General features: G+C 55.0%; 3 protein-coding genes across 11 annotated transcripts in view; 2 read left to right on the top strand and 1 right to left on the bottom strand.

The window, feature by feature from the left end:
- The window catches only part of TSC1 (TSC complex subunit 1), a 52,271-nt gene extending 45,053 nt beyond the window's left edge, over positions 1–7,218 (top strand). For 4 of the 5 annotated variants that reach the window (XM_061154332.1, XM_061154331.1, XM_061154333.1 and 1 more), the window contains 3 exons: positions 1,155–1,342; positions 1,429–1,590; positions 1,920–7,218. In XM_061154332.1, the coding sequence (XP_061010315.1) occupies positions 1,155–1,342; positions 1,429–1,590; positions 1,920–2,433 (864 nt within the window). In that variant the 3' untranslated portion in view covers positions 2,434–7,218. The remainder of the gene's footprint in view (positions 1–1,154; positions 1,343–1,428; positions 1,591–1,919) is intronic. The other variant, XR_009694622.1, reaches the window with a different exon arrangement.
- A 915-nt stretch (positions 7,219–8,133) lies between these two features.
- SPACA9 (sperm acrosome associated 9) lies at positions 8,134–18,931 on the bottom strand. Of its 3 annotated transcripts, XM_061156160.1 has the most exons (5): positions 18,835–18,931; positions 16,166–16,358; positions 12,635–12,810; positions 9,827–10,029; positions 8,134–9,124 (listed from the first exon to the last, which is right to left on the bottom strand). In XM_061156160.1, the coding sequence occupies exons 3-5, from the start codon at positions 12,779–12,781 to the stop codon at positions 8,800–8,802; spliced, it is 675 nt and encodes a 224-aa protein (XP_061012143.1). In that variant the 5' UTR covers positions 12,782–12,810; positions 16,166–16,358; positions 18,835–18,931; the 3' UTR covers positions 8,134–8,799. The 3 variants fall into 3 exon arrangements, with proteins under 3 accessions (XP_061012143.1, XP_061012142.1, XP_061012141.1); XM_061156159.1 differs by lacking the exon at positions 18,835–18,931 and having other exon boundaries at positions 16,166–18,014; XM_061156158.1 differs by lacking the exons at positions 12,635–12,810; positions 16,166–16,358; positions 18,835–18,931 and having other exon boundaries at positions 9,827–10,769.
- Positions 18,932–19,640: 709 nt separating this feature from the next.
- AK8 (adenylate kinase 8) overlaps positions 19,641–24,767 on the top strand; it is a 135,547-nt gene continuing 130,420 nt past the window's right edge. For 2 of the 3 annotated variants that reach the window (XM_061156161.1, XM_061156162.1), the window contains exons 1-2: positions 19,641–19,789; positions 22,713–22,797. In XM_061156161.1, coding sequence (XP_061012144.1) covers positions 19,706–19,789; positions 22,713–22,797 — 169 coding nt within the window. In that variant the 5' untranslated portion in view covers positions 19,641–19,705. Of the gene's footprint in view, positions 19,790–20,659; positions 20,776–22,712; positions 22,798–24,767 lie in introns of those variants that run through there. The other variant, XM_061156163.1, reaches the window with a different exon arrangement.

Below are 24,767 nucleotides of genomic sequence, written 5' to 3' on the forward strand. Positions count from 1 at the left end.
TGTTAGGAGAGAGCGGGGAGCAGGAAAGAATAACCCACAGCATGGTGATAGCTTACGGTGAACGGTGTTGGATTCATGATCTCCGTTAGCTTCGGGACCAGGGACCAGGCTTGATCACTCAAGAGCTTTTGTGTAGCAGAGTTTTATTAAAGTATGAAGAGGGACCAAGAAAGCCTCTGACATAGACATCAGAAGCGGGATGGAGAGCACATCCCTCACTAGTCTTAGCAAGCGAGTTACATACTTTTTTATTTGGTTATTAAAATTAAAGGAATGTCTCAAGGTTGTAAACATTTTACCAGACCCACTCCCACATTTTACATTTTAGAATAACAGGATTAGAATTTAAAAACAGAAAGATCCTACCAGATGTACTCTCATAATATACATTCTAAAATACCAGGATTAGTCAGAAGGTTTTCAGGAAGGAGAAACTGTCCTCAAGCAGGATACATTGTTGTTATTTAATCCCTAGTACAGTGTTTCAACTGAGTTGTTTGTTGTGTAATCATCAGTTTGAGGCTTAAAGAAAAAAAACGTTTTATGTGACTAAGGAATGTAGAGGAAAAAAAAAGTTTGTCCTTTCCTCCTCCTTGAGAATTCCAGACCCCTCTCTCCTCAAGAACCCCAGACCCCTTTCTTCTCCTCGGGGACCCCAGACTTCTTATCAGTCTGCCTAGGAATTGACTCTCTCAGTACCACCACCATGTTGAGATCGTAACTGAATATTGGCGTGTTGTCAGAATGTGTATATTTACATAATTGACCATACCATACACATGGCTTTTATAGTCTTTTATTGATATATATCATTTAAAATATTTGTTGAAGATGTATTTTAATTTACGTAACTGTTTCCTTACCATTAGACTTCACAGTGTTTCTAGTCTTTTTTTCTTCTAAATATCCTGTGATGGTTATTTTTGTGCCAAAATATCTATTCCTGTTTCAGATAATCTCCGTAGGGTTAGATTTCAGGGAAGGATTAGTTGGTTAATACTTCCTGCCCACTTACTTTCCAGAAAGTTGTACTAGTTTCTGTTTCCACTAGCAGTATACCGATGTTCTCAGTGCTTGTTACATAGATTTTTCAAAGTAGATATGGCTCGTTCGTTTTCTAAAAGTACTAACTTCAGTTCCTTTTTTTTTTTAAGGAAGTAGAAATGATGAAGGCTGCATATCGGAAAGAGCTAGAAAAAAACAGAAGCCACGTCCTCCAGCAGAATCAGAGGCTTGATACCTGTCAGAAACGGATTTTGGAACTGGAATCTCATCTGGCTAAGAAAGACCACCTTCTTTTAGAACAGAAAAAGTATCTAGAGGATGTCAAACTCCAGGCAAGGTAACTTTGGCGGGGAGAGGTTTTTGCTGTGATGTATTTACTGAGTAGAACCTCCTACACTCTGAGGGGCGGTCCTTGTCTTTCAGAGGACAGCTGCAGGCTGCAGAGAGCAGGTATGAGGCCCAGAAGAGGATCACCCAGGTGTTCGAATTGGAGATCTTAGATTTATACGGCAAGTTGGAGAAGGATGGCCTCCTGAGAAAACTTGAAGAACAGAAACCGGAAGCAGCGGAAGCAGCGGAGGAAAGGTAGGAACCGAGTCGGCAGCCGTGGCCGTGTCGGGAGGTCCCAGCCTACGAGCTCTGAGCTGCGTCCCTGAGGGCCTGGCTGTCCTCTGCTCCTTGCCTGGGCCCCGAGTCGCTCAGTGATGGTCCCAGGGAGCATTTCTATTTAAGATCGCCGTCTGATGTGCATGCGCTCTCGTGCGTGCGTCCTCTGTCCTAGGACACAGAGCCGGCCGGCGGAGCTCCCCGTCGGCGTGAGCACGTGGCAGTGTAACCCTGCGCCTCCCTGGTGGGGTTGGAGTGGTTGGACGCCGCAGCCACCAACCCTCTTTCTCCCCCTCGATTTCTCACAGGCTTGACTGCTGTCAGGATGGCTGCTCAGATTCGATGACAGGGCACAACGAAGAGGCCCCTGGCCATAACGGTGAGACCAAGCCCCCCAGGCCCAGCGGCGCCCGGGGCGGTGGTGGCGGCAGAGGTGGCGGCAGCAGCAGCAGTGAGCTCTCTACCCCAGAGAAACCCCCCAACCCCAGGGCGGGCCCGTTCAGCAGTCGGTGGGAGACGGCGGTGGGCGAGCCCGCTTCCGGCACCCCTGCGACCGTGGGCTCGCTTCCCAGTTCAGAGAGCTTTCTGGGCATGAAGGCGCGAGAGCTGTTTCGTAACAAGAGCGAGAGCCAGTGCGACGAGGACGGCCTGACTGTCGGCAGCCTTTCCGAGGCCCTAAAGACAGAGCTGGGCAAAGACTCGGGTGTGGAAGCCAGGCCTCCCCCGACCCTCGATGGCCCGCTGCCGCCTGCCCCAAAGCCGGACAGCGTGGGCCAGCTCCGCATCATGGACTACAACGAGGCCCAACTCGAGCACAGCTAGGGACGCTGGCCGTCAGTGTTAACTTGCGTGTCGCTGGCCTAGACAGGAGGTGTGAGTGCCCGATTCAGAGCTTTCCTGTTGCCAGGGCTTGGGGGGGCGAGCTCCCGCAGAGGAAATGGGATGGGGGTCCTTCGACAGTTGACTGAATGCAGAACGGTTTTCGGATCTGGCATTGCAGTGCCTCTTCACTTTCCCTTCGGCCACCCCAAACCTTCTCTTCCATTTACCTGGCAGTGTGTACTAACCCGAGGGCCAGGGTGCGTTCCTCACTAGCTTTATTTCCTTCCTTTCCCACCCGCCCCCCCCCAAATGGTTGCGTCCTTTGAACCTGTGCAATATGAGGCCAAATTGAACCCTGGAGTCTGACACACCACCCACTCCTTTCCTGAAGCTCAGTTCACTGGGCAGGCTCCCTGTGAGCCTAGGTCACTGGTGGTGTCACAGGTAAGTCCAGTCCTGTCCCTTTCCAGGAGGACATGGCGTGCAAAGCTGAGCATCTTGACGTGAGAGCTTTTACATAAGATGTTGTCACTGCTTTTGGTTTTAAAGTCCAGCATCTAAAGCCGCAGAGCTCAAAAAACAATGGTTCATTCTCTCAAGTTCTTTTGGCGGTTCTGATAAGCTTCCTAGAAAGTTCTGTGTGAACAAAGGTCTGTTGTTCGAACAGTCTGGAGCTGGCCCTGTGGAGACTGTGCTCCCCGTGGGGGCACACTGTCCCCCTGCCCCACTACCTCTTGTTTACGTGGCGTTTGCTTGAAAGCTGGTACTGTTCTGCGCACAGGCTGGGGTGGGGGCAGTCAGACCTGGGCTCTGCAAGAGAGAGGGCAGTAACTTACGCAGCTCCCTAAACAAGAAAGTGCTGTGCGTGTGGACGCGCCCCTGCAGGTGGAGCGGTGCTGGCCTCCTGCCGCAGGAAGCCTCTGACGGTCCAAAGAGTTTCTCCTGAGTTTTCTGACCATCATTTCTCAGGCTGTGAACGTTGCCTCACTGTAGTAGATTTCTACAGGTGACAGCTTTTCACTCCAGTTCCTACCTTCAGGGGCTGACCCTGCAGGGAGCTGGTTGCTGCTCCCCCACCCCCCGCATGAGTTGGTCACGGCAGAGCATTAAAGCAGAGTCCTGGAGAGGGTTGACAAAAGCTGACATCCTGGACCCACAGGGCCTGGGTGCACGTGCTTGGGAGAGGTGATAGCAGTCAGCATAACGGGGGCTCGCAGAGAAGCTGAACCCAGCAAGTGCTCCTGAAATAAACGCTAGAAGCCTAATAAGGATTGTTGCCTGTGGTTCCAGCTGAGACCTGGGCAGGGAGAGGCTGGTAGGAAAGAGCCAACAACCGCGGCATCTCTCTCTTCTTTCAGTTCAAAGTGTAGAACGGTTCATCCATGAAGAGGGAAACCACGCTGTAATGGTACGGAACTTCAGTGCGTGTGGACGCTTCCGGCACATGAGGGTGACAATCTCTTTTTTTAAAGCGTGGCAAAAGTGTTCTTAGCATCCTAACCAAAGGGAGCTGGAGAGCCAGCCTCCTTGTCCCCGTGGCTGTGCAGGCAGCAGACCTCCTCGGGATGGAGTTTTTGGTCTTGACTGACTGACGTGCCCGAGCGCGTTCAGCCCGGCCCAGCCGGGGCCGCAGCTGCTGCCGGATGCCGACTGGATTACTAACGATGCCTCGCGTCTTAACTCAGCTGTTTGCAGAGGAGAGCTTAGAAACGCACGCGTCCTGGTTTCCTAGTCCCGCTTTATTTAGGAAAGAAAGGTGTGAACAAATTCAGGAAAGAAAAAAATGTTACAAGATTAACTGTTAGACCTGGTTCTAAACGCTCATCCCCTCCCCAAGCCCAGGGGATCCCTGCCACAGAACAAAGACACCAGGCGCTTGCAGCCTTTATCCTCACTGGCAAAATGAAGGAGGCCAGTGTAAAGAAAAGAAAAAAATTGTTTTTTTTTTTTAGTGGGCAGATTATAAAAATACAGGGAAGGAGGAGGCTGTGTGGTGCAGTGGACCGGGGCCCAGACAGGAGGCCCTTGGCCCACTCCTCCAGCTGGGGTGTCTCTGTGCTCAGCTTTCCAAGAACGGCTGACCCTGAGCAGCTGCACTTGACTTCCTCTGGGCTCTCAGAGGCCGTGGGTTGTATGCAGCCAAGGTTGGTGACGGAGGCCTGGGGTCATGAGGAAGTTACCCAGCCTGAAAACGTAGGCTTTCATCTTCCAAAAGACCTGAGACTACAAGAAAGTTTGATTTTCAAAATCATAGACCTGCTGAGAGTCAGCAGGTTGGTCGATTAGGCTGCAGTGAGTGTGTGTGAGGGTGGAAGGGGCCAGTGGTAGTGGAACTCCCAAGAGAGAATTAGGCCCAGGGCCTGCCCGGGCAAAAGCCGGGGAACTGGCTGCCAGGCTGAGCCTGTCCTGAGACTGATGAAGCAGTGAGGCGTTCACAGGCATCAGGGTTAACCTCGACCGCAGTGGCCCGAAGCAGGCCTGCCTGCCTGCCTCAGAGTTGTTTGGCCGGCGTCTGTAACCTGATGTCCACCTGGTGCTAACCAGGGTCAGCATAGACCCTGAGAAGACTGGGGTCTGCTTCTTGGGAGCATGAAACGTTTTAGAACAGAGCAGTACAGAATCACGGGGGTGGGAGGGTGGGGGAGTGGGGAGAGGGAGGAAGGTGATAGCATGGTCTCTGTAGAGAAAAGGAGCTCCTGAACCTATTACAGGTAAAGAAGCACATGGGTCTCTATCAGACAGAACTTTCATGAATTAAAACAAAAATAACCTTGTGGCAAGATTCTGCCACAAGTCTGTGAGATTTGTTACTGTGGAGTTGGAAGAAATACCAGAAAAGTAACTGAAATCCGAAGTTAGGAGATGGAGATCATTTCTTGGGACAGAGGTTTCCTTGGAGATGAGCGCAGGGACTCTCTGTATGAGGTGGGTAGGAAGACATGACCTCCCTAGGTTTGTCAGCAGTTTTTCAGGAGGGGAAACTGCCTAACTTTTAGGAATACGCTGCTGCGGAAGGTTCTTCCTAGGCTCTTCTGAGTGGAGAGGAACAGACAGATAAGCTACTTTGTGAGCCAGAATATGTGTACTGTATTTCGAGGGAGATAGTCCAGACTCTTATTCTTGAAAGATAAAACTGTTAAAAGAGGTCCCAGAAGCCAATGACAGTTACAGAGGTCGGCACCCCCGCAGGGCAAAACCAGGACAGTGGGAAACAGAAGTCCAGAGCTGCGCCATCCCTATTTGAAACAGCATGTGGCGTGTAGTTTCCAGTGTTTTGGTTGAGAAAGATAAAACTCTTAGTAGTTTTGCAGAAGAGGGTAAATGATCATGAGGATGAGAGGGGGTCTCTGGAGACCACAGAGGTTCACACTCAACAGTTAATTAAAAAAAAACTAAGTGTTTCTGTGTAAAGAACATGATAAAAGTGCTATGACGAGCCAGTGTGAATTCTCACCAAATACTAGAATATACCACTTGAAGCCAGAAAGAAATAACTGAGGAACAAGTGAAAAGAAATACTACATGAAGATGCGGTTTTTCTGACCAATAGCACTAAGACGTGGTAGAAAGTGTGGATGGGTCTAAGGAGGGCTTTCAAAACAGTCCAGGGCTGCTGTGGGGCGTGGCCCACCTTGTGCGGGTGCTCTCCCAGAGGCCAGCCCTGTCCTCAGTGGACCCTGGGAGCAGCCCGTGCCCACCCAGAAGTGTGTGTCTCATGTGAAATGACCTGAATCAGCACGTCTCACTCTGGGCAATTTCCCTCTTGGAGGTGCGTGCTTTAAAACTGACCAGCAGTGAGCATGGGAAGGTGTGTGTGTATCTGTTTACGTCCAGAGTTCTCTGACACGTGCCCCCACCCGCCCCCTCCCCGAGACGGCGGCAGAGGATTTGGTGGCACTTGATTAAGCTGTTCTCTAGCCTAGTCCCTGGGCTGCTGCTGTGACACCCAGCCCCCATGCGGCTCGTTCCCCGGGGGGGCGGGAGGAGCCGCGTTTCCGTCTTCTCCATGCAGTCCTGCAGTCCGTACGCTAGCAGCTACGAGGGGAGCCTGCTGGGGATAGTTGAGCGTCCGTGCCCGCGATGGCTTTTGGCCTTGAAACGAGTTCACGAAGGCAGAGGAGCTTTCTCTCCCCCTTCCCATCCCAGTGCCACCAAACTGTCCATCCTTGGGGATAAGTAGACTAGTTGAACTTGGAATAGACCTTTTAGAGGAAACGCCCCCCCGCCCGCTTTCCAGACCAACTCCTCCCTGTTTCCCCACCTCCATACAGTGTTTGTACAGGAGGGTACGGCGCTGTTCTCGGCAGCACAGGCTTTGGCTTATCGAAGAGGCAGCCAGGCATTTTGCACTAGGAAGAATCAGTGGTCACTTTTCAGAAGACTTCTATGGACCATAAATATATTACGGAGGAACAGATTTTGCTAAGACATAATCTAGTTTTGTAACTCAATCATGGATCAACCACACGTGGCTACCTTGCAGTTTAAAGGGGGTTCCATCAGTGAAAAACAGATTTTTTTTTTTTTTGGCTGACTGCTTTTAGCTAAATTTAAGAAAGTCATTTTTTGTCAAAAGGTTTCCACCTTCCCATCTCGATCTTAAAAGCATGTCAGACAATCCACATCAGATGCCAAACACGTGAACTGCAAGAGAAAAATGGTACAATCGTAGTGAATGGGAATCTGAATCAAAAGGGTTTGCTGTCCTTCTTAGAATGTTCAAAAATGTCAAGGCAGTTGCTTGTGTTTAACTGTGAACAAATAAAAATTTATTGTTTTGCACTACTCTGCTGTGTTGACCTGAAGTGGCTCATGCCGGCCTCTGAGGGGCTTCCAGGCTGAGTGGGAACTGGCCCTGGGTCTGGACTGCTTGGTTATTTACCCCAGGTGCTGGAAGGGTGCTGACAGGTGGAATCGGACTTTAGTCCCTGGAAGAAAGACCTTTTGTTCTGGCAGAGCCGCAGATTTTACCCGTGTCTGTCTCAGATTCGTGCCCTCTCCCCAGAGAGTGTGGTGGTGGTGCGGGAGCAGTGACTGCAGGCATCTCTAGCGTACCGGCTTTGGTGTGTATGTGCCTGCCTGCCCAGCGGTTGGCTGGCACACGGGGTTGAATACAGTCCTTACAGTTGAGCCCAAATGACACTGAAGTTGTCGAGCCTTGCCAAATGTGTCTCGGAGTGTGCCGAGGAGAAAGGGCAGCCCGCATCCACGACCTGCCCTCCCCACGAGGCGTTTGGAGGAAGGTGGTCTACACTACCTTTAGACGGCTGTTAGCTGCACCCTGGCCTGACTGGGGAAGGAGCGGAGGTGAAGAGCCCTGTGTGCGGCGTGGTTTTCCACGGCTCGCCTCTGCCTTGCCGCCCTGGAAATCTGTGCGCTCTGCCCGTTTGAACGGAGGAAGCAGCTCCTTTGGGACAAGACTTTGAGGTGGCAGTTTTAAGTTCTGTCTGGAAAATTTAGATGTCTGAGTAGGCCTCTAACTCTGCAGAGAGTTACTGGGCTGGCCTGCTGCGGGCCTCTAGCCTGAGCCTCTAGGGAGCAGACCCCACGTGGGGCAGGGGTGTCCCCTGCACGCAGGCAGCTTCACCAGCGGTTCCGCTCATGGGGCTCCTGCCCAGCATCCTCTGGCGTCTCGGGGTGAGTGTCACTTTCTCTAAGGGGTGAGCGCCAGGAAAGCCGGCCAAGCAGAGAGGTGCCAGAACACGTTTTTATTCTTGACTGTCGCCCCCGAGGAAGCAAGAATACAGAAGCTAAGTCGCCCCCTGCGAAGGGAAAAACCAACAGTGAGACAGCACCTCTGGCAGGCTCGGCACCAACGCCACAGGCCCAGCGCCCGGGCCGCAGGCAGGTCGCGGGGACCAGGTGACCGTCCTCCTGCAGGAGCCACACTGTCAGTTCTTCCGGCTTCTCTCCATCTCTCTCTCAAGGAAAGGAGAGGCTGGGCGGCTTGTTCCCTTTTGGTCCAGAGACCTGACCCCACCGAGCAGCCTCAGGCCTGAAGGGAGCCACGCGGTCTCTTCCGGCTCTGTGTGGCTGGGCCTGGGCAGGAGGGTCAGGCCCCCAGCCCTTCCGGGGGCCCACCCCCCTCCCCTGAACCCACCAGCAGCAATGTAAGTGGGGGTGCTTCTCCTGGGCACAGGGCCTGACACTCGGAGGCGAAGGAAAGTGAGAGGTTAGAGCGCTAGAGGGAAAGAGTTTGGAGGCCGTCATGGGGTAGCCCCCTGGGGATCAGTAAGTGACAAGGATGGTGAGCACCGGTACAGATGGATCAACTGGTGGAAACCAGGCTTAGTTGCGGGATGGGACGGGAGGGAACGCGATGGGGTGGGGCAGGGCTGGGGTTGGGTGGGTCCCCCCAACCCCGAGTTACAGTTTCCCACCGGGTGGTCTCCAGGGCGGTTTTGAACTTCCTTGGTCTTTCCCCCCAGGTTTGGGGACGTTCTGTGTCAGTTGCCCACAGTTTTGTTTCCGTAGCTGGGGCTGGGTGCCCGAGGCCTGGGGAGCGTGCGCGGTGGCCAGCGTGGCTGCCTGGGGCTCACTCACTTGGTGCAGCGCTTTGCGGGGCAGCTTCTCCGAGTGGGCGACCCACTCTTTCATCAGGTCCAGGATGATGGGGATGAGGCTGACCACACCTCCGTAGTGGTTCCGGGCCTCGTCACAGCTGAGGTGGTTCACCACGTCATGGGGGTATCTGCAGGGCGGCGGGACCGGCTGGGTGAGCCCTGCTCCGGGGACTGGTGTGCCAGCAGGGGTTTTTCCTAAGGCTGCCCCTGCTGCACAGCCCCCTGGGGAGGCTTTGGAGCCGTGCGCCTGCCAGGCCAGGCTCTCCATGCCAGGCATGGTGGTGGCTCAGCGGGTTTAGGGCCCCAGAACCCCCAGGGGTCCCGGTGTGAAGGGTGCGAGTGGAGAACCCCTGGCCTGCGGCTGTCAGAGACCTGGGCAGGGGCCGAGGAAGCCTGCTGTCATCACCCCAGGCGCACCGCGTGCCGTCTGCCTTTGCTCACCCTTATACCTAAACAGCTTGCTCTGAAATCTGGTACCCTGTGCTGCGGATCGATCCCCCAGGGCTCAGAATGAGGGAACCGAGTAGCTAACGCCCATGGGATAGGGCTCCTGGGAACAACTGTTCTGTGACACCTGCTTCTGGCCCGGTGCTGCCTCGAGCCAGAGGGTTTTCGTTCTGCTAGGTCTGGGCTTCAGAATCCCTCACCTTCAGTAAACGATTTGTTGGGTCAGAGTCACTCGGTGAACCAAGGGGCCTAGGATTTCCCAGCTGCGGACCTCTGGACAGTAGCCCCGGGACTCACTTCCTCCAGGGGTTCTCTCCCATCCCCGCCCCAGATCCTCCCACACGAATGTGCGGAGACCCCTGATGGGACCAGGAGGGTCTTACTTGGCTCGCAGGCTACTCAGGTCATTGCTTTGGCTCACGAGGGTCTTGCATTTCTCGAGGAGGTTGTTGGTGACCGGGGTTCCAGCGTGCAGGGCCTCGAAGTGCTGGCAGAGCTTGCTGAGCTCTGAGCAGATGTCCAGGAACATGAGCAGGATGCGCCGGTCTGTGGAGTTGCTGCAGTGGTGCTCCATGTAGCTCTGCACCTGCAGGGGCCCGCGGGGTGTGAGTGCCCAGGGCCCCCGCGCACCCGCCCTGGTCCTCCCGCCCTCCCGGGTCACGGGGGACAGGCCCCCGATGTGCGAGGCCGTCGGGTCTACAGGCCTATAGACTGTGACCGGCCCCATCTCGCTCAGTCCTCCCTGAATGCCACCCTCCGGGTCCCCTTTTTCAGTCCTCATTTTACAGATGAATATGAGGCTCAGAGAGGTGAGATACCTGCCCAGGCACCACCGCAGTGGTGAAGCTGAGTCACCCTAGCTCCAGAGCTCTGAGCCCGGACCCAGGCAGCTGAGCCAACACCTGAAGTACAGGGGGCTGGTCCCTGACTCTTGATGCCAAGGTCCCACCCACTTTGAGAATTTCTGGGCTGGGCCACTCAGTCGACAGAGCAAACTAGAATCTGTTACAGTCTTGTTGTCCTACATTTCCAGGGGCAGAGAAAGGAGGGACAGGTCAGTAAGGAGAGCTGGGAAAACTGGTCCGTATGAGGAAAGAAATGCAGCCTCCGCCTCCCGCCACAGACAAAATCAACTCCAGGAGAATGGAGAACTTGTTTACTAAAAACAGGGACTTCCCTGGTGGTCCAGTGGCTAAGACTCTGCTCCCAGTGTAGAAGGCCTGGGTTCCATCCCTGGTCAGGGACCTAGACCCACATGCCGCAACTAAGAGTTCACGTGCTACAACTAAAGATGCCGTGTGCTACAACTAAGACCCACGTAACTAAATTGAGCCAAATAAAAATCAATATAAAAAATACTAAAAACAAACTAAAGCTCCCATGTGAATGTGTTTTAGTGGGAGGGAAGTTTTTCATCACCGGCTTGATGGACATGAGTTTGAGCAAGCTCCGGGAGTTGGCAATGGACAGGGAGGCCTGGCGTGCTGCAGTCCCTGAGGTTGCAAAGAGTCGGACACGACTGAGCAAGTGAACTGAAGTTTTCCTTAAGCCACAAAAGAGGCTAAGGACAGTGATGCAGCTGATCTAATTTCAACTCACTTCCCTGAGGACCCTGGGGGCCTTTCCAGCTCAGGACACTCCACATCCGGACACCCAGTCAGTCTGGGTCTGAGATCCACGTGGGCACAGGAGGAGCGGGCTCCAGTCTGGGCAGGATTAACTGCCCCATTCCATGTGGTCCTGCCCTCAGGGATCTGCTGGAAAGGGGTGTCGCCTGCCTCCTCCGGTTCCCGGAAAATTCTGAGTCTACACCCAGGTTTTCCTGCCGCTCCCAGCTGCCTTCTTGTTGCTAGGGGATGTCTTCCCCCAGTGATCTCAAGTGGTCCTTCCCAAGGACAACAGCTTTGTGTGGGGGAAGAGGCTTTTGACGCCCACAGTATCCGCCTACGCTGCACGCACACCTGCCCCAGGATCCAGGGCAGGGAGGAGCCCGCACCGTGGCGTAACTACAACAGAGCGGTCACTGGGCTCCTGCAGGCTGCGGGGCAGGCGGTCACCTTCCCATGCCCCGGGCCAGGGAGGGCAGGGGGAGGGTTGGGAGTCCACACAGGCGGGGCTGTTATCCACCAGAAGCCTTCTTGAACCTAAAGGCAAGAAGGAGCACGCTGGGGTCACAAAGCCCGGATGGAGATTCTGAGCAGAGTTGGGGCGTCTCAGGTGGTCCTTCCTGATACTGAACACCTGTCCATGCCCGTGGAAGGCTGAGCCTTTGAGGGATGGGCTGACGAGGATGCAGCCGGTTTACTTTCAAACAGTTCAGAGGGAAGAGGGTGTGTATAAACACGGCTAAATAATAAACTGGCATACCTGGGTGAAGGTTATATGGGTATTTTTCTGCAGGTTTTTAAAATTTCAAGTTAAACTGGGAGAAATTTTTACCAAAAAAAAATTTTTTTTTTTTTTTTGAGAATGTTGCCGGGCCAGGGTTGTTCTCTGTGGCCCCGTGCGCTTCTCCTAAGCAGTTCTGAGCCTGGTACCCACTGCCTAGCAGGTGGCATCTCTTCAGTGGGAGAGGGACCCATCTCGAGCTGCTCAGGCACCTGGCTTCCTGGAAGGCTGCTTCAGTCTGGAGGCCTCCACGTTCGGCAGGGCAAACTTGGACGGCAGCTCACCCAAAGAGGAGACTCCGGTTAAATGAAATCATTTGCAAACGTGACTTAGCAATGTGCTTGGCGGGTCACAGTTTCTAAGCCCCAGGGGAATCCAGTGGCTGGGACCATGTCCATCTATCTGTCCACCACACATCCCTGTCCTGAGCCCCAGGGCCTGGGACGAAGGACGCTGCCAGGTGCTGGGGGCATGGGTTTGCAGATGATCTCAGGAAATCCGCCTAACAGCCCTGGGAGGGGTGTGCTGCTCTTTCTAGTTTTCAGTTGAAACCAGCCGGAGGTCACAGAGGTGGCATGTGGCAGAGCCGGGACTTAAACCCTGGCTGGTGGTGTCTCCAGCCCCTGCTTTCAGCTGCTTTCTTACTCACATAATTGGTGAGGGAATGAGTGCCTGGCTTGTTCCACAGTTAGGATCTGAGACCTGATCCCTGCACCCATGTGCTGGCCCTCTCTGGGCCTTGGTTTCCCCAACTTTTCCAGCAAGGGGTCGAGGCCTGGCCCCACCTGCCCGCGAGTGCCTACCTGCCCGATGCTGGAGATGGGCCGGATCTTGTCGTGGGCGTTCTCCCTGCAGTGCTCCAGGGCCGCGATGAAGGTGAACTGCTGCTGCTGGAAGATCTTGTACTTCTGCTCCACGTTCCGTAAGGACTCTTTCACCTCATTCATCATTCTGCCTGCTCACTGGGGCTCAGAGGAGCCTGTGCGGAGGAAAAGGAGAGTCCTGAGCTCCCAGGGCGCTGAGCAGCTTCCCACAGCCCTGGGAGCAGAGACAGTGTTCACCCCCGTGTTGCAGAGAGGGAGGTGAGGCCTGGGGATGCTGCGCATCTGCCCAAGAACTTGGCCAGCTGTCAGTGACACAACCAGGCTTGACCCAGACCCGACCCGAGCCCTGTTACCCTCCAGGGACGTGGTCTTTTCCGCAAAACAAGACTTCCTTCCCTCAACTGTAGATAGGAATCTCTCCGGGCCTCAGTTTCTCCAGATTGTGGGTGTCTATCACACACACACACACACACCCTCCCGGGCCTCAGTTTCTCCAGATTGTGGGTGTCTATCACACACACACAGACACACACACACACACCCTCCCGGGCCTCAGTTTCTCCAGATTGTGGGTGTCTATCTCACACACACACACACACACACACACACACACACACACCCTCCCGGGCCTCAGTTTCTCCAGATTGTGGGTGTCTATCTCACACACACACACACACACACACACACACACACACACACACACACACCCCCTCCCGGGCCTCAGTTTCTCCAGATTGTGGGTGTCTATCTCACACACACACACACACACACACACCCTCCCGGGCCTCAGTTTCTCCAGATTGTGGGTGTCTAACACACACACACACACACACACACACACACACACACACCCCCTCCCGGGCCTCAGTTTCTCCAGATTGTGGGTGTCTATCTCACACACACACACACACACACACACACCCCCTCCCGGGCCTCAGTTTCTCCAGATTGTGGGTGTCTATCACACACACACACACACACACACACACAGACACACACCCTCCCGGGCCTCAGTTTCTCCAGATTGTGGGTGTCTAACACACACACACACACACACACACACACACCCTCCCGGGCCTCAGTTTCTCCAGATTGTGGGTGTCTATCACACACACACACACACAGACACACACACACACACCCTCCCGGGCCTCAGTTTCTCCAGATTGTGGGTGTCTAACACACACACACACACACACACACACCCTCCCGGGCCTCAGTTTCTCCAGATTGTGGGTGTCTATCACACACACACACACACACACACACACACACCCATGACCATGTGTTAAATCTATTCATCAGCTGGGATCCAACTGTTTTAAGACATCTGCCACTCAACAGTTGGTAGCAAAGTCTAGGGATTCTTTTCCAGCTAGGCAGGGGAGGTCGGCACCAGGACCCTCTCAGTTTGTCTGAGGTGCGGTTACTCGGCTCTGTGCTTGGGGCAGGAGCCCTGAGCTGGGGTTTGCCAGTCCCCAGGGCAGGACTGGCAGGGATGCCTTCTCCTGGCTCCGCCATGCTGTTTGCAGGGATGACGCAAGTTGGGAAACACTGATGCTGCGGGGAGCACGCTCACAGACTGTCCCCGGTGTGATCCGGGAGGTCCGCAGCGCGTCCAGAGCTGCTTCTGCGTGGAAACTGCAGTGGGTTCTGTCTTCCATGACATCACAGGTTTACTGAGCACATGCCAAGTGCTCGGGGTCACAGGTTTATGGCATGTTAGGGCTGGCAGGCACCTCAGAAGGTCAACTCCCCTTAACCTCGGGAGAAGCTGAGGCCCCGGGCCTCACAGCAACCTTGTGCTGGAGACACCCTAGGTCCTGGGTTTGCTGAGGTCTGACCGCCAGCATCCTCGAAGGTGCCGCAGCCGCTGCCCCGCACCGCGAGGCCCCGGCACACGGGGAGCCCAGGCTCAGCTGCGCGGAGACAAGGCCCCAGGGAGATGCTGCGAGTGGAAGGGGCCAAACGTGGGGGGACTGAGGAAGGGAAGGACGCATTCCAGGCATGCCACCAGGTCCCAGGCTGGGAGGAGGCTTGCTTCCTGCTGGGCCCCGCCCTGCAGACAGCACCATCCTGAGCACCAGAGCCTGCGTTTGCGAGCAGGACAGCACAGTGCCACTGGGGTCAGGCCTGACCCAGGGCCACGTGGGGCGGGGCCTCCTTCCACTCAACTTTCCACCGGTTCTGCTGAAACTAACCCTCACCCAAGACAGGCGGGGAGTGGGCTTATGGGATGCCGCGGGGCCCACGGTCAGACACCTGTCATAGCCAGCCAAGGCCCCCCCAGCCCTACGTGCAGGCGGGAATGACGGTCAACCTGGGTGCAGTGGTTTTCTGTTGCCTCCCGTGGAGGCAGGCCTACCAGGACCTGGCCTAGGAAGAGGAGAGTGAGGCACATACCTGGGCACATACAAGGTAAGGGGGTGCCAGGAACTCAGCAATCAAGATAGGTAAAAGCAAGCATGACGTGCGCCCCCCCCACCCCCACCCCCCCCCCGCCGGCCAAACAAAAGGCCGCAGGAGCTGCCGACGGCTCGGCCTCCTAGGGGAGGGAAGGTCTGGAAAGAAGGCCAGCTTTGGAGAGGAGGGTGGGCAGGCAGGCAGGCGGAGGAGGTGGGGCCCTGGGCAGAGGGTGGAGGCTGTGGGCAGGGCGAGGCTGAGGCCCCACGTGAGGGCAGAGCTGTGAGGGCAACCACGGGAGCTTCTAGCCCAGGAGGCACAGAGCACTTGAGGCGGTCATTCATTCATTCGTGCTGAAGCGCCTGCCAGGGCTCAGACACCTGCAGCGTGCTGGACTGGGCACACAGCATTGAGCCAAACAGACGAGACTCCCTGCCATGGAGGGACGTTAGGAGTGGGAGGCGGACAGTGAGCAAATGGTAGTTCAGATTCAGGAGAAAAGAAAGCGGGGGGTGAGGGGGTGGCCAGAAGGGCTACGTGGCCCACAGGAGGGGCACGTGCAGGAGGTGGGTGGGTGCAGGGGAGGCTGAACTGAAGCCTTCAGCCTTCACCGAGATCCTGGGTGGCTCTCCCCAATCCTCCTAGTAACAGCCGGCTACTCAGCGAGGCTCTAGGTAAACCCTGGACGAGCTTCATCTCAGATGCTCGCCATAGCCCGTTGAATGAGGTACCACGGTTATTCCCACAGGACAGACGACAGAGCTGAGGTCTGGCAGCTGGGATGTGGGCAAACCCGGATGTCCCACTCACTTCTGCCCGATTTCACTGAGCCTGAGATCTTTACTTGGTTACCTCCCCTCTTCCCCTCACCTCAGTGAGGGTCCATTGAGAGAAACACACCAGATACCAGATTGAGGCTGCAGGGAGGTGGGTGGGTGGGTGAGGTGTGGATACCAAGGGCCTACATGACCCAGACCCAACACCTTGCTTCCACTTGTGAGACTGTTCTCTGTTCCCCATCCCAAAGCAACAAGGACTAGCATTCAATGTATCCTGCTCCCTGCCACCCTCCTGGGCTTGCCAAGGTCTTCAGGGATACAGCCCTACCTTGGCTGGTGGCCCCAAGAGGCCCTGAGAGCAAAACCGACTTGGTTCTTGATCCTATTGATTTGTGACATGCGCACCAGGAATGTCGTGCGGGGAGCTGTAATAAGCTATCCAAAGCGACTGTCCCTTGAACAAGAGTCACTGCAGTCAAATTAGTCTGGATGAAAGGCAGGGGGTGCAGGCGCTTCTCGATCTGGGGGAAGAGGAAGGAAAAAGTGATTACCCACTAGATTTTCAGCTTTAATTGATTTGTATTTTTCCTGGCTGTTAAAAGAAGATTAAATCATGGTATGAAAAGTGCCTAGGGCTTAAAATAAATGAGGAGAAAGGCAAGTCGTTTCAGAAATGTCCAGGAAGCAAGCCGAACCTCTGCAGTGCAAATTGCAGGCTTGGTGGTTGTGTTCTTTGTTTAGAGGGAGGCTGCTTCCTTCCCTTCCCCAGCTGTCTCTGCAGTTGGATTTGACTTGACAGGCCTACCAAGGTGTGCATGCTTTGAGGAGGCAGTTCTGAGGGGAAGAGAGCCCTTTTCCCTTGGAGGCCATGTCTCTGGGCTGGTGACTGCTGGCAAAGGCTTTGGCTAGGAGTCAGGAAACTGAGTCCCAGGCTGGCTCTTTGTTGTTGTTCGTTTGCTCAGCTGTCTGACTGTGACCCCACGAACTGCAGCACACCAGGCTTCCATGTCCTTCACCATCTCCCGGAGTTTGCTCAAACTCACATCCACTGAGTCGATGACACCATCCAACCATCAATCCTCTGTCGCCCCTTCTCCTTCTGCCTTCAGTCTTTCCCAGCATCAGGGTCTTTTCCAATGAGTTGGCTCTTCACATCAGGTGGCCAAAGTATTAGAGCTTCAGCATCAGTCCTTCCAATGAACATGCATAGGAAGGCTGGCTCTACTTTGGATTTAATGAGTGACCTTGGCCTAGAATTTTCCCCTTTCTGGGCCTCAGTTCAGTTCAGCCGCTCAGTCGTGTCCAACTCTTTGCAACCGCGTGGACCACAGCACACCAGGCCTCCCTGTCCATCACCAACTCCCGGAGTTTACCCAAACTCATGTCCGTTGAGTCACTGATGCCATCCAACCATCTCATTCTCTGTCGTCCCCTTCTCCTCCTGCCTTCAACCTTTCCCAGCATCAGGGTCTTTTCAAATGAGTCAGCTCTTCGCTTGAGGTGGCCCAAGTATTAGAGTTTCAGCTTCAGCATCAGTCCTTCCAATGAACACTCAGGACTGATCTTTAGGGTGGACTGGTTGGATCTCCTTGCAGTCCAAGGGACTCTCAAGAGTCTTCTCCATCACCACAGTTCAAAAGCATCAATTCTTCGGCACTCAGCTTTCTTTATAGTCCAACTCTCACATCCATACATGACTACTGGAAAAACCATAGCCTTGACTAGACGGACCTTGGTTGGCAAAATAACGTTTCTTCTTTTTAATATGCTGTCTAGGTTGGTCATAACTTTCCTTCCAAGGAGTAAGTGTCTTTTAATTTCATGGCTGCAGGCACCATCTGCAGTAATTTTGGAGCCCCCCAAAATAAAGTCAGCCACTGTTTCCACTGTTTCCCCATCTATTTGCCATGAAGTGATAGGACCAGATGCCATGAACTTAGTTTTCTGAATGTTGAGCTTTAAGCCAACTTTTTCACTCTCCTCTTTCACTTTCAAGAGGCTCTTGAGTTCTTCACTTTCTGCCATAAGGGTGGTGTCATCTGCATATCTGAGGTTATTGATATTTCTCCCAGCAATCTTGATTCCTGCTTGCCCTTCCTCCAGCCCAGCGTTTCTCATGATGTAGTCTGCATGTAAGTTAAATAAGCAGGGTGACAATATACAGCCTTGACAAATTCCTTTCTCTATTTGGAACCAGTCTGTTGTTCCATGTCCAGTTCTAAGTATTGCTTCCTGACCTGCATACAGATTTCTCAAGAGCCTCAGTTTATCCATTTGTAAAATGAGGGAGTTTGGATAAGAAGCTCCTCAAGGGCTCTTCTGCTTCATTCTAATGCTCCATGATTGACAACTGATGAGGAAAGAGAGGGAAAGTGGCTCAACCAACAACTTTGCACCATTCTGAGCCTCCAATTTCTCATCTGTAAAATGGAATGAAGGTACCTATTTCTCAGGGTTGGTGCAAAGATTCAGTGAGATAATATCACTAAGAGTAGCAGCTATGCATTGTGCATTCACTACACATCAGTTACTAATACTTCTGATACATTAGCTCATGGAATCTTCCATAATACCCGCTTCATAGGGGAGAGAAGTGAGAGCCTGCCAGGGCAGGCTGGCACAGTTAGTTGAGAGTGGAGTCAGGATTTGAACTCTGCGCAGTCTGCATTGACTATGCCATACTCCCTCTCCATAACGTTCACAGACCCCATAGTTTTGTTGAGAGTACAGCTCAAAAACGGGCAGCTCCTCCTGAGAAGAGCAACTGAACAAGAGCTAGAGCTTCCATTTCAGTGCTGTGGCCACTACCAGGCGTTCTACCCCCCGCCCCCCACCCGGGATGAACACGATTCGCAGATCTTCCCCGCATCGCGTCCCACCCCATCGGTCTCTTGGGTCAGCAGAAGCGGCGGGCCCCCTCCATTCTCCAGCGCCACCCCCTCGCCCCCCAGTTTCCAAATCCAGGGCTTGGGTGGCCCTCCCCAGGCCTGCTTTAACCTTGGTTGTCCTAGAGCGGCCTTCACTCAACGGAGCGCCCTGAAGCCGGAGAGTCTCCGCGGGTGTCTGGGGCCCCGGTAGGGCGGGGAGGCCCTTCCCGGGGCTTGGGCGGAGGGGTGGGTGGGGTGGGGAAAAGCAGGGGTGAGAAGGGGCGGGGCCGCGGGCCTGATTGTTACCGCCGCTGCCATAGCAATCGGGTCACGTGGCAGCCCAGCCTCCGCCCCCGGAGCTGCCCGCTGGTCCCCGGCGTCGAGGGACACACCCGTCCCTCCTTTTTCAAACACCCTGCCCCACATCTCCGGGAGTTGGTGATGGACAGGGAAGGCCTGGCGTGCTGCAGCCCATGGGGGTCGCAAAGAGTCGGACACGACTGAGGGCCGGAACTGAACGGCCCCACATCTACCCCAGGGTCTTCCTTTTAAAGACGGGGAAACTGAGGCCCAGAAAGCGGAGCTGGGGTGGCTCAAGGAGCACCGAACGCCTCCCGCCTCTCCCGGGCCGACGTGCCCTCGGGGTACTGTAGAGTGTCTCAGCGCAGGAGGGGGCCCTCTGAACCAGGAGGCCGCAGCAGGAGGAGACTTGGGGTTCCCCGCTGAGGCGCGCAGAGTCGGGGGGCGAGGCCGGGGCTGGGGAGCATTTGATTCATGCGGCTGAGGGATCCGGCTGAGGGATCCGGCTGAGGAGACCCGGAGCCAGACCCGGCACCAGCCTGGCCCCCGGGGTGGGGGAGGGGGGGGCGGGAGCGACGCGTGCTGATGACGCAGCGGCGCGGCGCCCCTGGCGACGGCGGTCTCCCGGGAGCGGCGCGTGCTGATGACGACGTGGCCCTAGCGACGGCGGTCCCCAGGGAGCGGCCGCGCTGCGAAGCAGCATGGACGCGACCACCGCCCCTCACCGCATCCCCCCGCAAATGCCCCAGTATGGGGAGGCGAACCACGTCTTCGAGTTAATGCAGGTGACCCGGGCAGCCCTGTCCTATCGCGACACCAGGCGGTGGCCGGGGACCCTCTTGGAGGCGGTCCGGCTGCACGCTGGCGATCCTACATCTGGGAGGGGTCACGTCTGTTAGCCACGAGGCCGCCCGACTTGGGGTGTCCGACACGACTGTGTCATCGTATCCCCAAGGAACCCCTCGACCGAAAGATGCTCCTTGACCCTACTCAGCTGGCCCTGGAGGGAGGAAAAGGGGGCAGGCCATCCCGGCCGTGACTGGACCCTTGCTCCGACCCAGTCATGTCGATGACCTGGAAGAGGTTCCTTCCTTTTTGTCAGTTCCCCTGTCTGTGAAACGCGAGGTTGCAAGAGGTGGTTTCCAAGGGACTCGTCGGGTGCTGACCATTTCCAGGCTGGCTGCGGTGTTGTGTCTGAGCTGGGGAGTGTCGGAGTTGAAGGTGGCCTCTCCATCCTCTGAGAGGCCCGCCTCCTGGGACACAGCCCTGTGGTGTGGACAGCAGCTTTTCCCACCCGGCCCTTTCTCCTCACAGCCAAGCGTTCAGGGAAGCTTCCAAGCCCTCACCCTGAGTTCCCGACCTGACTGATCCACTGCCTGTGTGACCTGAGGCAAATCCACGCCCCAGCCTGTTCTCCGGGTTTCCCTTCTGCATCTTGGGGTGGTGGTTTAGTCGCTGAGTTGTATCCGACTCTTGCGACCCCATGGACTGTAGCCTGCCAGGCTCCTCTCTCCATGGGATTTTCCAGGCAAGAATACTGGAGTGGGTTGCCATTTCCTTCTCCAAGGCATCTTCCCGACCCAGGCATCCTGGGGAAGTGAAGGCTTTGGGAGCTGAACTGGAGGATCTCTCAGCCACTCAGGTTCTGAGGGCCAGAGGGAAGCCAGAGCATTTGTCTGCTCCTCCGAGTAGACCCCCACCCCCAGAGGCACCTCCTCAGTGATGCCTGTGGCTGTTTGAGCGTCTGACAGCTCCGAGAGCAGAGCTCAGAGTAAGAAACCCACGTCTCTATCTCTCTGGCAGACATACGCTTCCTTTGGAAAGTGTTCACTGATAGAGGGCGCACCAGAGATTTCTAAAACCGAGTGACTGATCTAAGTAGAGGAGATAGCTAGCTGAGTCCTAAGTCCGCAGTGGTGGCGGGCAGGACACGGGCAAGTCCTGGGGGCACCCTGGTCTGCTCTTAGGGAATCTGGTGTCTCTCATAGCAATTGTTGGAAGGAGTAGCCTGAGGAAGCTTTTAGTCCATTATTTCCAGTCCTTAGTCATTTCTGTGCTCCCTACATGGTTTTTCACCATTTTCATTTTTTAGCATTTTTATTTTAAAATGATTTTGGACCCACCGGAAGTTATGCAAGTAGCACAGAATTCTAGTGTATCCTTCCGCCAGCTTCCCCCAGTAATAACAGCTAACGTAAGGGTAGTGCATTGTCAAAACCAGGAAACTGACACAGGCACAATCCTATTAACTAGACTACAGACCTTATTTGAATTTCATCCATTTTTACCAGCACTCATTTTTTTTTTTTTTTTTTTTCGTATGAGTCTGTGAAATTTTGGGCTTCCCAGGTGGCTTAGTGGTAGAGAATCCACCTGCCAATGCAGGAGCCACAGGAGATGCAGGTTCAGTCCGTAGGTGGGGAAGATCCTCTGGAGAAGGAAATGGCAACCCACTCCAGTATCCTTGCCTGGAAAATTCCATGGACAGAGGAGCCCGGCAGTCTACAGTCCTTGGAGTTGCAAAGACTCGGTTGCGACTGAGTTACTGAGCATGCGCACATGCATACACCACACACTGAAATTTTATCACAGGTATAGATTCATGAAACCAACAACATATTTCCATTTTAACTTCATCATTTCTTTAAATCAGTCCACTTTTAAAAAGTTAACTTATTTTATTTCATCCTAAGGTTTGATGTACTCATTTTTCTAATGCACATCAGATACGCAACTATTTAAAATTAAAGTTTAGAATATTCATCTGTGAGCTATCTAGAATCATCTCACATGGTCTCACCCGCACCATAGCACCATGGGTCGTGTCCAGCTGTGTCTTAATAGGTGTGGAAGCTGAGGCCCAGACAGGGGAAGGGACTGGTGGGATGCCGAGTGGGGCTGGGCCTTCTCACCATTCAGAGCTGTTTCTACTGCACCGTTCTCCATCTGCCCACAAAGGGCTGCAGCCCTGCCTGCTTGTCCCCAGGGCAGAAGGCTGCTCCTTTGTGCACCGGCGCTGCTCGCAGCCACCTGGTTCATTTCTGTGCCTTTTTTTCTAGAACCATGGAAGCTGCTTTACTTTAGAATTAAATGGCCAGACAGTCCCAGGACTCTTTAGATTCCTGGCTAGTACATACCCTGTCCCACACTGGACAGATGCAGATAGCCGCAGCGGCCACGTCACCCAGCACACGTTCTGTGTGGGGCCCCTTCTGTGGTTGTGCTGGGCACCGAGATGTGGATGAGGCAGGAGAGGGGATGCGTGGGGGCCACAGGAGCGTGCCACAGGATTGACCTAGTGAGCGTCATGAGGAAAAGTGCTTCATGCTGAGGGAACAACATCTGCAAGGGCTCTGAGGGGTGGATGGGTGCCCTGCAGGAGAGGGATGGAGAGAAGGCTGGTCTGGGGGGGCCACAAAGGAGCTGAGAGGCAAGGGCCCCAGAACTGCTTGCTCTGAGTCAAGGGCGCTTCCCCCCAGCTCCGCCTCCCTCCAGGTGCCCCTACCCCCAGCAAAACCCATGTGGCCATTCCTTCACACCTCTGCTCCCAGGGACCAAGGCAGACACACACTAGGGTGGGAGGCAGGGAAGAGATCAGGCCCCGTAACTGGTATCCATAGCGATGCCAGGTTGCTTGGCCACCGGAGCCTGGGACCTTGGGTGCCCATGCAGGCGTCAACCCCCTGAATGTCTGCCCTGTGCCCACAGAACATGCTGGAGCAGCTCCTGATCCACCAGCCCAAGGACCCCATCCCATTCATGATTGATCATTTGCAACGAGACAACGATTATGGTGAGCACCAGAGTGGGCCTCTCCCTCTCCCACCCCGTTCCCAGCTGTCCCTCCCCTCTTCCTCCTGGGAACCACTCTGCCCTCCCTGTGCCTAAAAGGGAGGTCAGAGCAGGGATGGGGACAGGTTTTGACCACTTGGGGAGGTGGTTAATTGAAAAAAAGCCTTAATTTCTTCTGGAGCACAACTCATACAAATGCTCTTGCCAAGTGATTAAAATAAAAACCTCAGAATGGCCCACAGAATCAATTATTAATGCTTTGGCACGCCCCAGCTGATGTCGCCTGTTGGGTTTAAGCTCTGTGATCACTCCACTTGTCAGGTGTAAGTGTGGCTTCTGGTCTACCCAGACAGGCTGCGCTCAGCTCTTCCTGATGGTCTTGTTATGGGCTCTTGTTAATGAGTTCCAGAGCTCCCCCAAACCTCGCCCGAGTGAATGCAGGCCAGCCAGACCCAAGGCGGGTACCCGAGACAGGGAGGAGGGAGAGGAGGCGCTCTGTCCTGCGGTCGATTTGCCGAGCGAAGGAGCCTGGCCGTCCCGCGTGAGCTGTCAGGGAGGCCGGTGTCCCGGAGCTTTGATGTTTCTTTCACTGGAGCATTAGCTGCTTTGAAGGTGTTCCCGGCACAGCAGTGAAATGAGTGGCATAGCCAAGAGGGACAGAGGCCTGAGATGCCCGTGGTGGGGTGCAGAGGCCTCAGATGAGAAAGGAAGCGAAGTAGTTTTTTTAAAAAAAGGGTGAGAAAGAGGAGACTCAGAGCCCGCAGGTTGCCAGGCATGCCTGATCTCTTCTGGGGGCCTGCCCGCTGGTCCTGGGCGGGCCCAGCCCATGGGAGTGAGGGGCTGTTTCAGAGACCAGAGTGGGGCAGTGCGATGTGGCATGGAGCACCCCCACACTGTCCTTTCCTGAGCCTCCAGGGAGGCAGAATCACGCGTCTACGCTGGGTGTGAGCTGCCGAGGTGCCCCAGGTGGAGACCGAGCCGGGGTGGCGGGGCTGGGGGTTGTTCTGCTCTGCCCTGCGGGGACTCGTCTAAGGGGCCTCGGTTACCTGGTCCTCTGGTTGGTGTGGGTGGGAGGGAGGCTCCCCTGCTCTGTGGGGGTGAGAAGCCCCCTTGCTTGCTGGTGGTCCTGCTGCAGATCCCCGCTCACCACCCCCGCCTCCCCAAGTAGCCTCTTTTGTCTAGAGGAAGTTGTTCCTGCTGCCTTACCCGCTAACCCACCCCCAGGCCGTTTGGAGCTGGGATTGTAAGCTCTGTTAACCGAGGGATGCAGGGGGCACTTCTGCCTGTGTTCCCCTCTCATGCTGCTCCCCCACCTTCGCCCAATCAATAAAGCAGAGCACAGTCAAAAGAAAGGAAAAGTTAAAGGCCAAATAAAGCCTCAGTTTCCTCCTCTGTAAAACGGGCATGTCTGGTCGCTGAGATGGAGGCAGCCAAGCCCCGTCCTGGCCCCTGGTGGTGTCAGTGGAAGGGACGCCGAGGCCTGGAGGCTCCGGCTGGGCTTCAGGTGGTGCTGGGCAAGTGTCCGCTTGTGCGAAGCCCGGTGAGAGTTCTGAACTAAAACCGTACTTGAGAAAAGAACGCTTTGAACTCTGACTTGGGTTGCGGCGGCACTTCCTACTTCCGGCTTGAAGAGTTCTGTTCAGGGGCGTGTGTGCCATGCTGTGTGTGCCCCTGCTGCCAACCTCACAGCTTCACCAGTCTCCCCACTAGAATTTCAAGAGCCTGACCTCCAGGGTACCACGCGTCTTTACACTTTTGTCTTGCCCCTCTCTGTGCAGTTATGACTTTCAGTGTCGAACTGACCACTTCACCAGAATTTTGAAGTCCAGACATCACCATTCTGTTTTAGCCGCAATGCAGGTGTTGTCAGCTGGGCGCTCATCTCAGGCGCTGGCCGTCCCGTGCCCTGGTCTGCCGCCTCTCCCCTCCCCACCCCCTCACACCCCTTTCCATTTATCCGCAGGCTGCCCT

This window comes from Dama dama, chromosome 11 (assembly GCF_033118175.1).
Source record: "Dama dama isolate Ldn47 chromosome 11, ASM3311817v1, whole genome shotgun sequence".
NCBI lineage: Eukaryota > Metazoa > Chordata > Mammalia > Artiodactyla > Cervidae > Dama > Dama dama.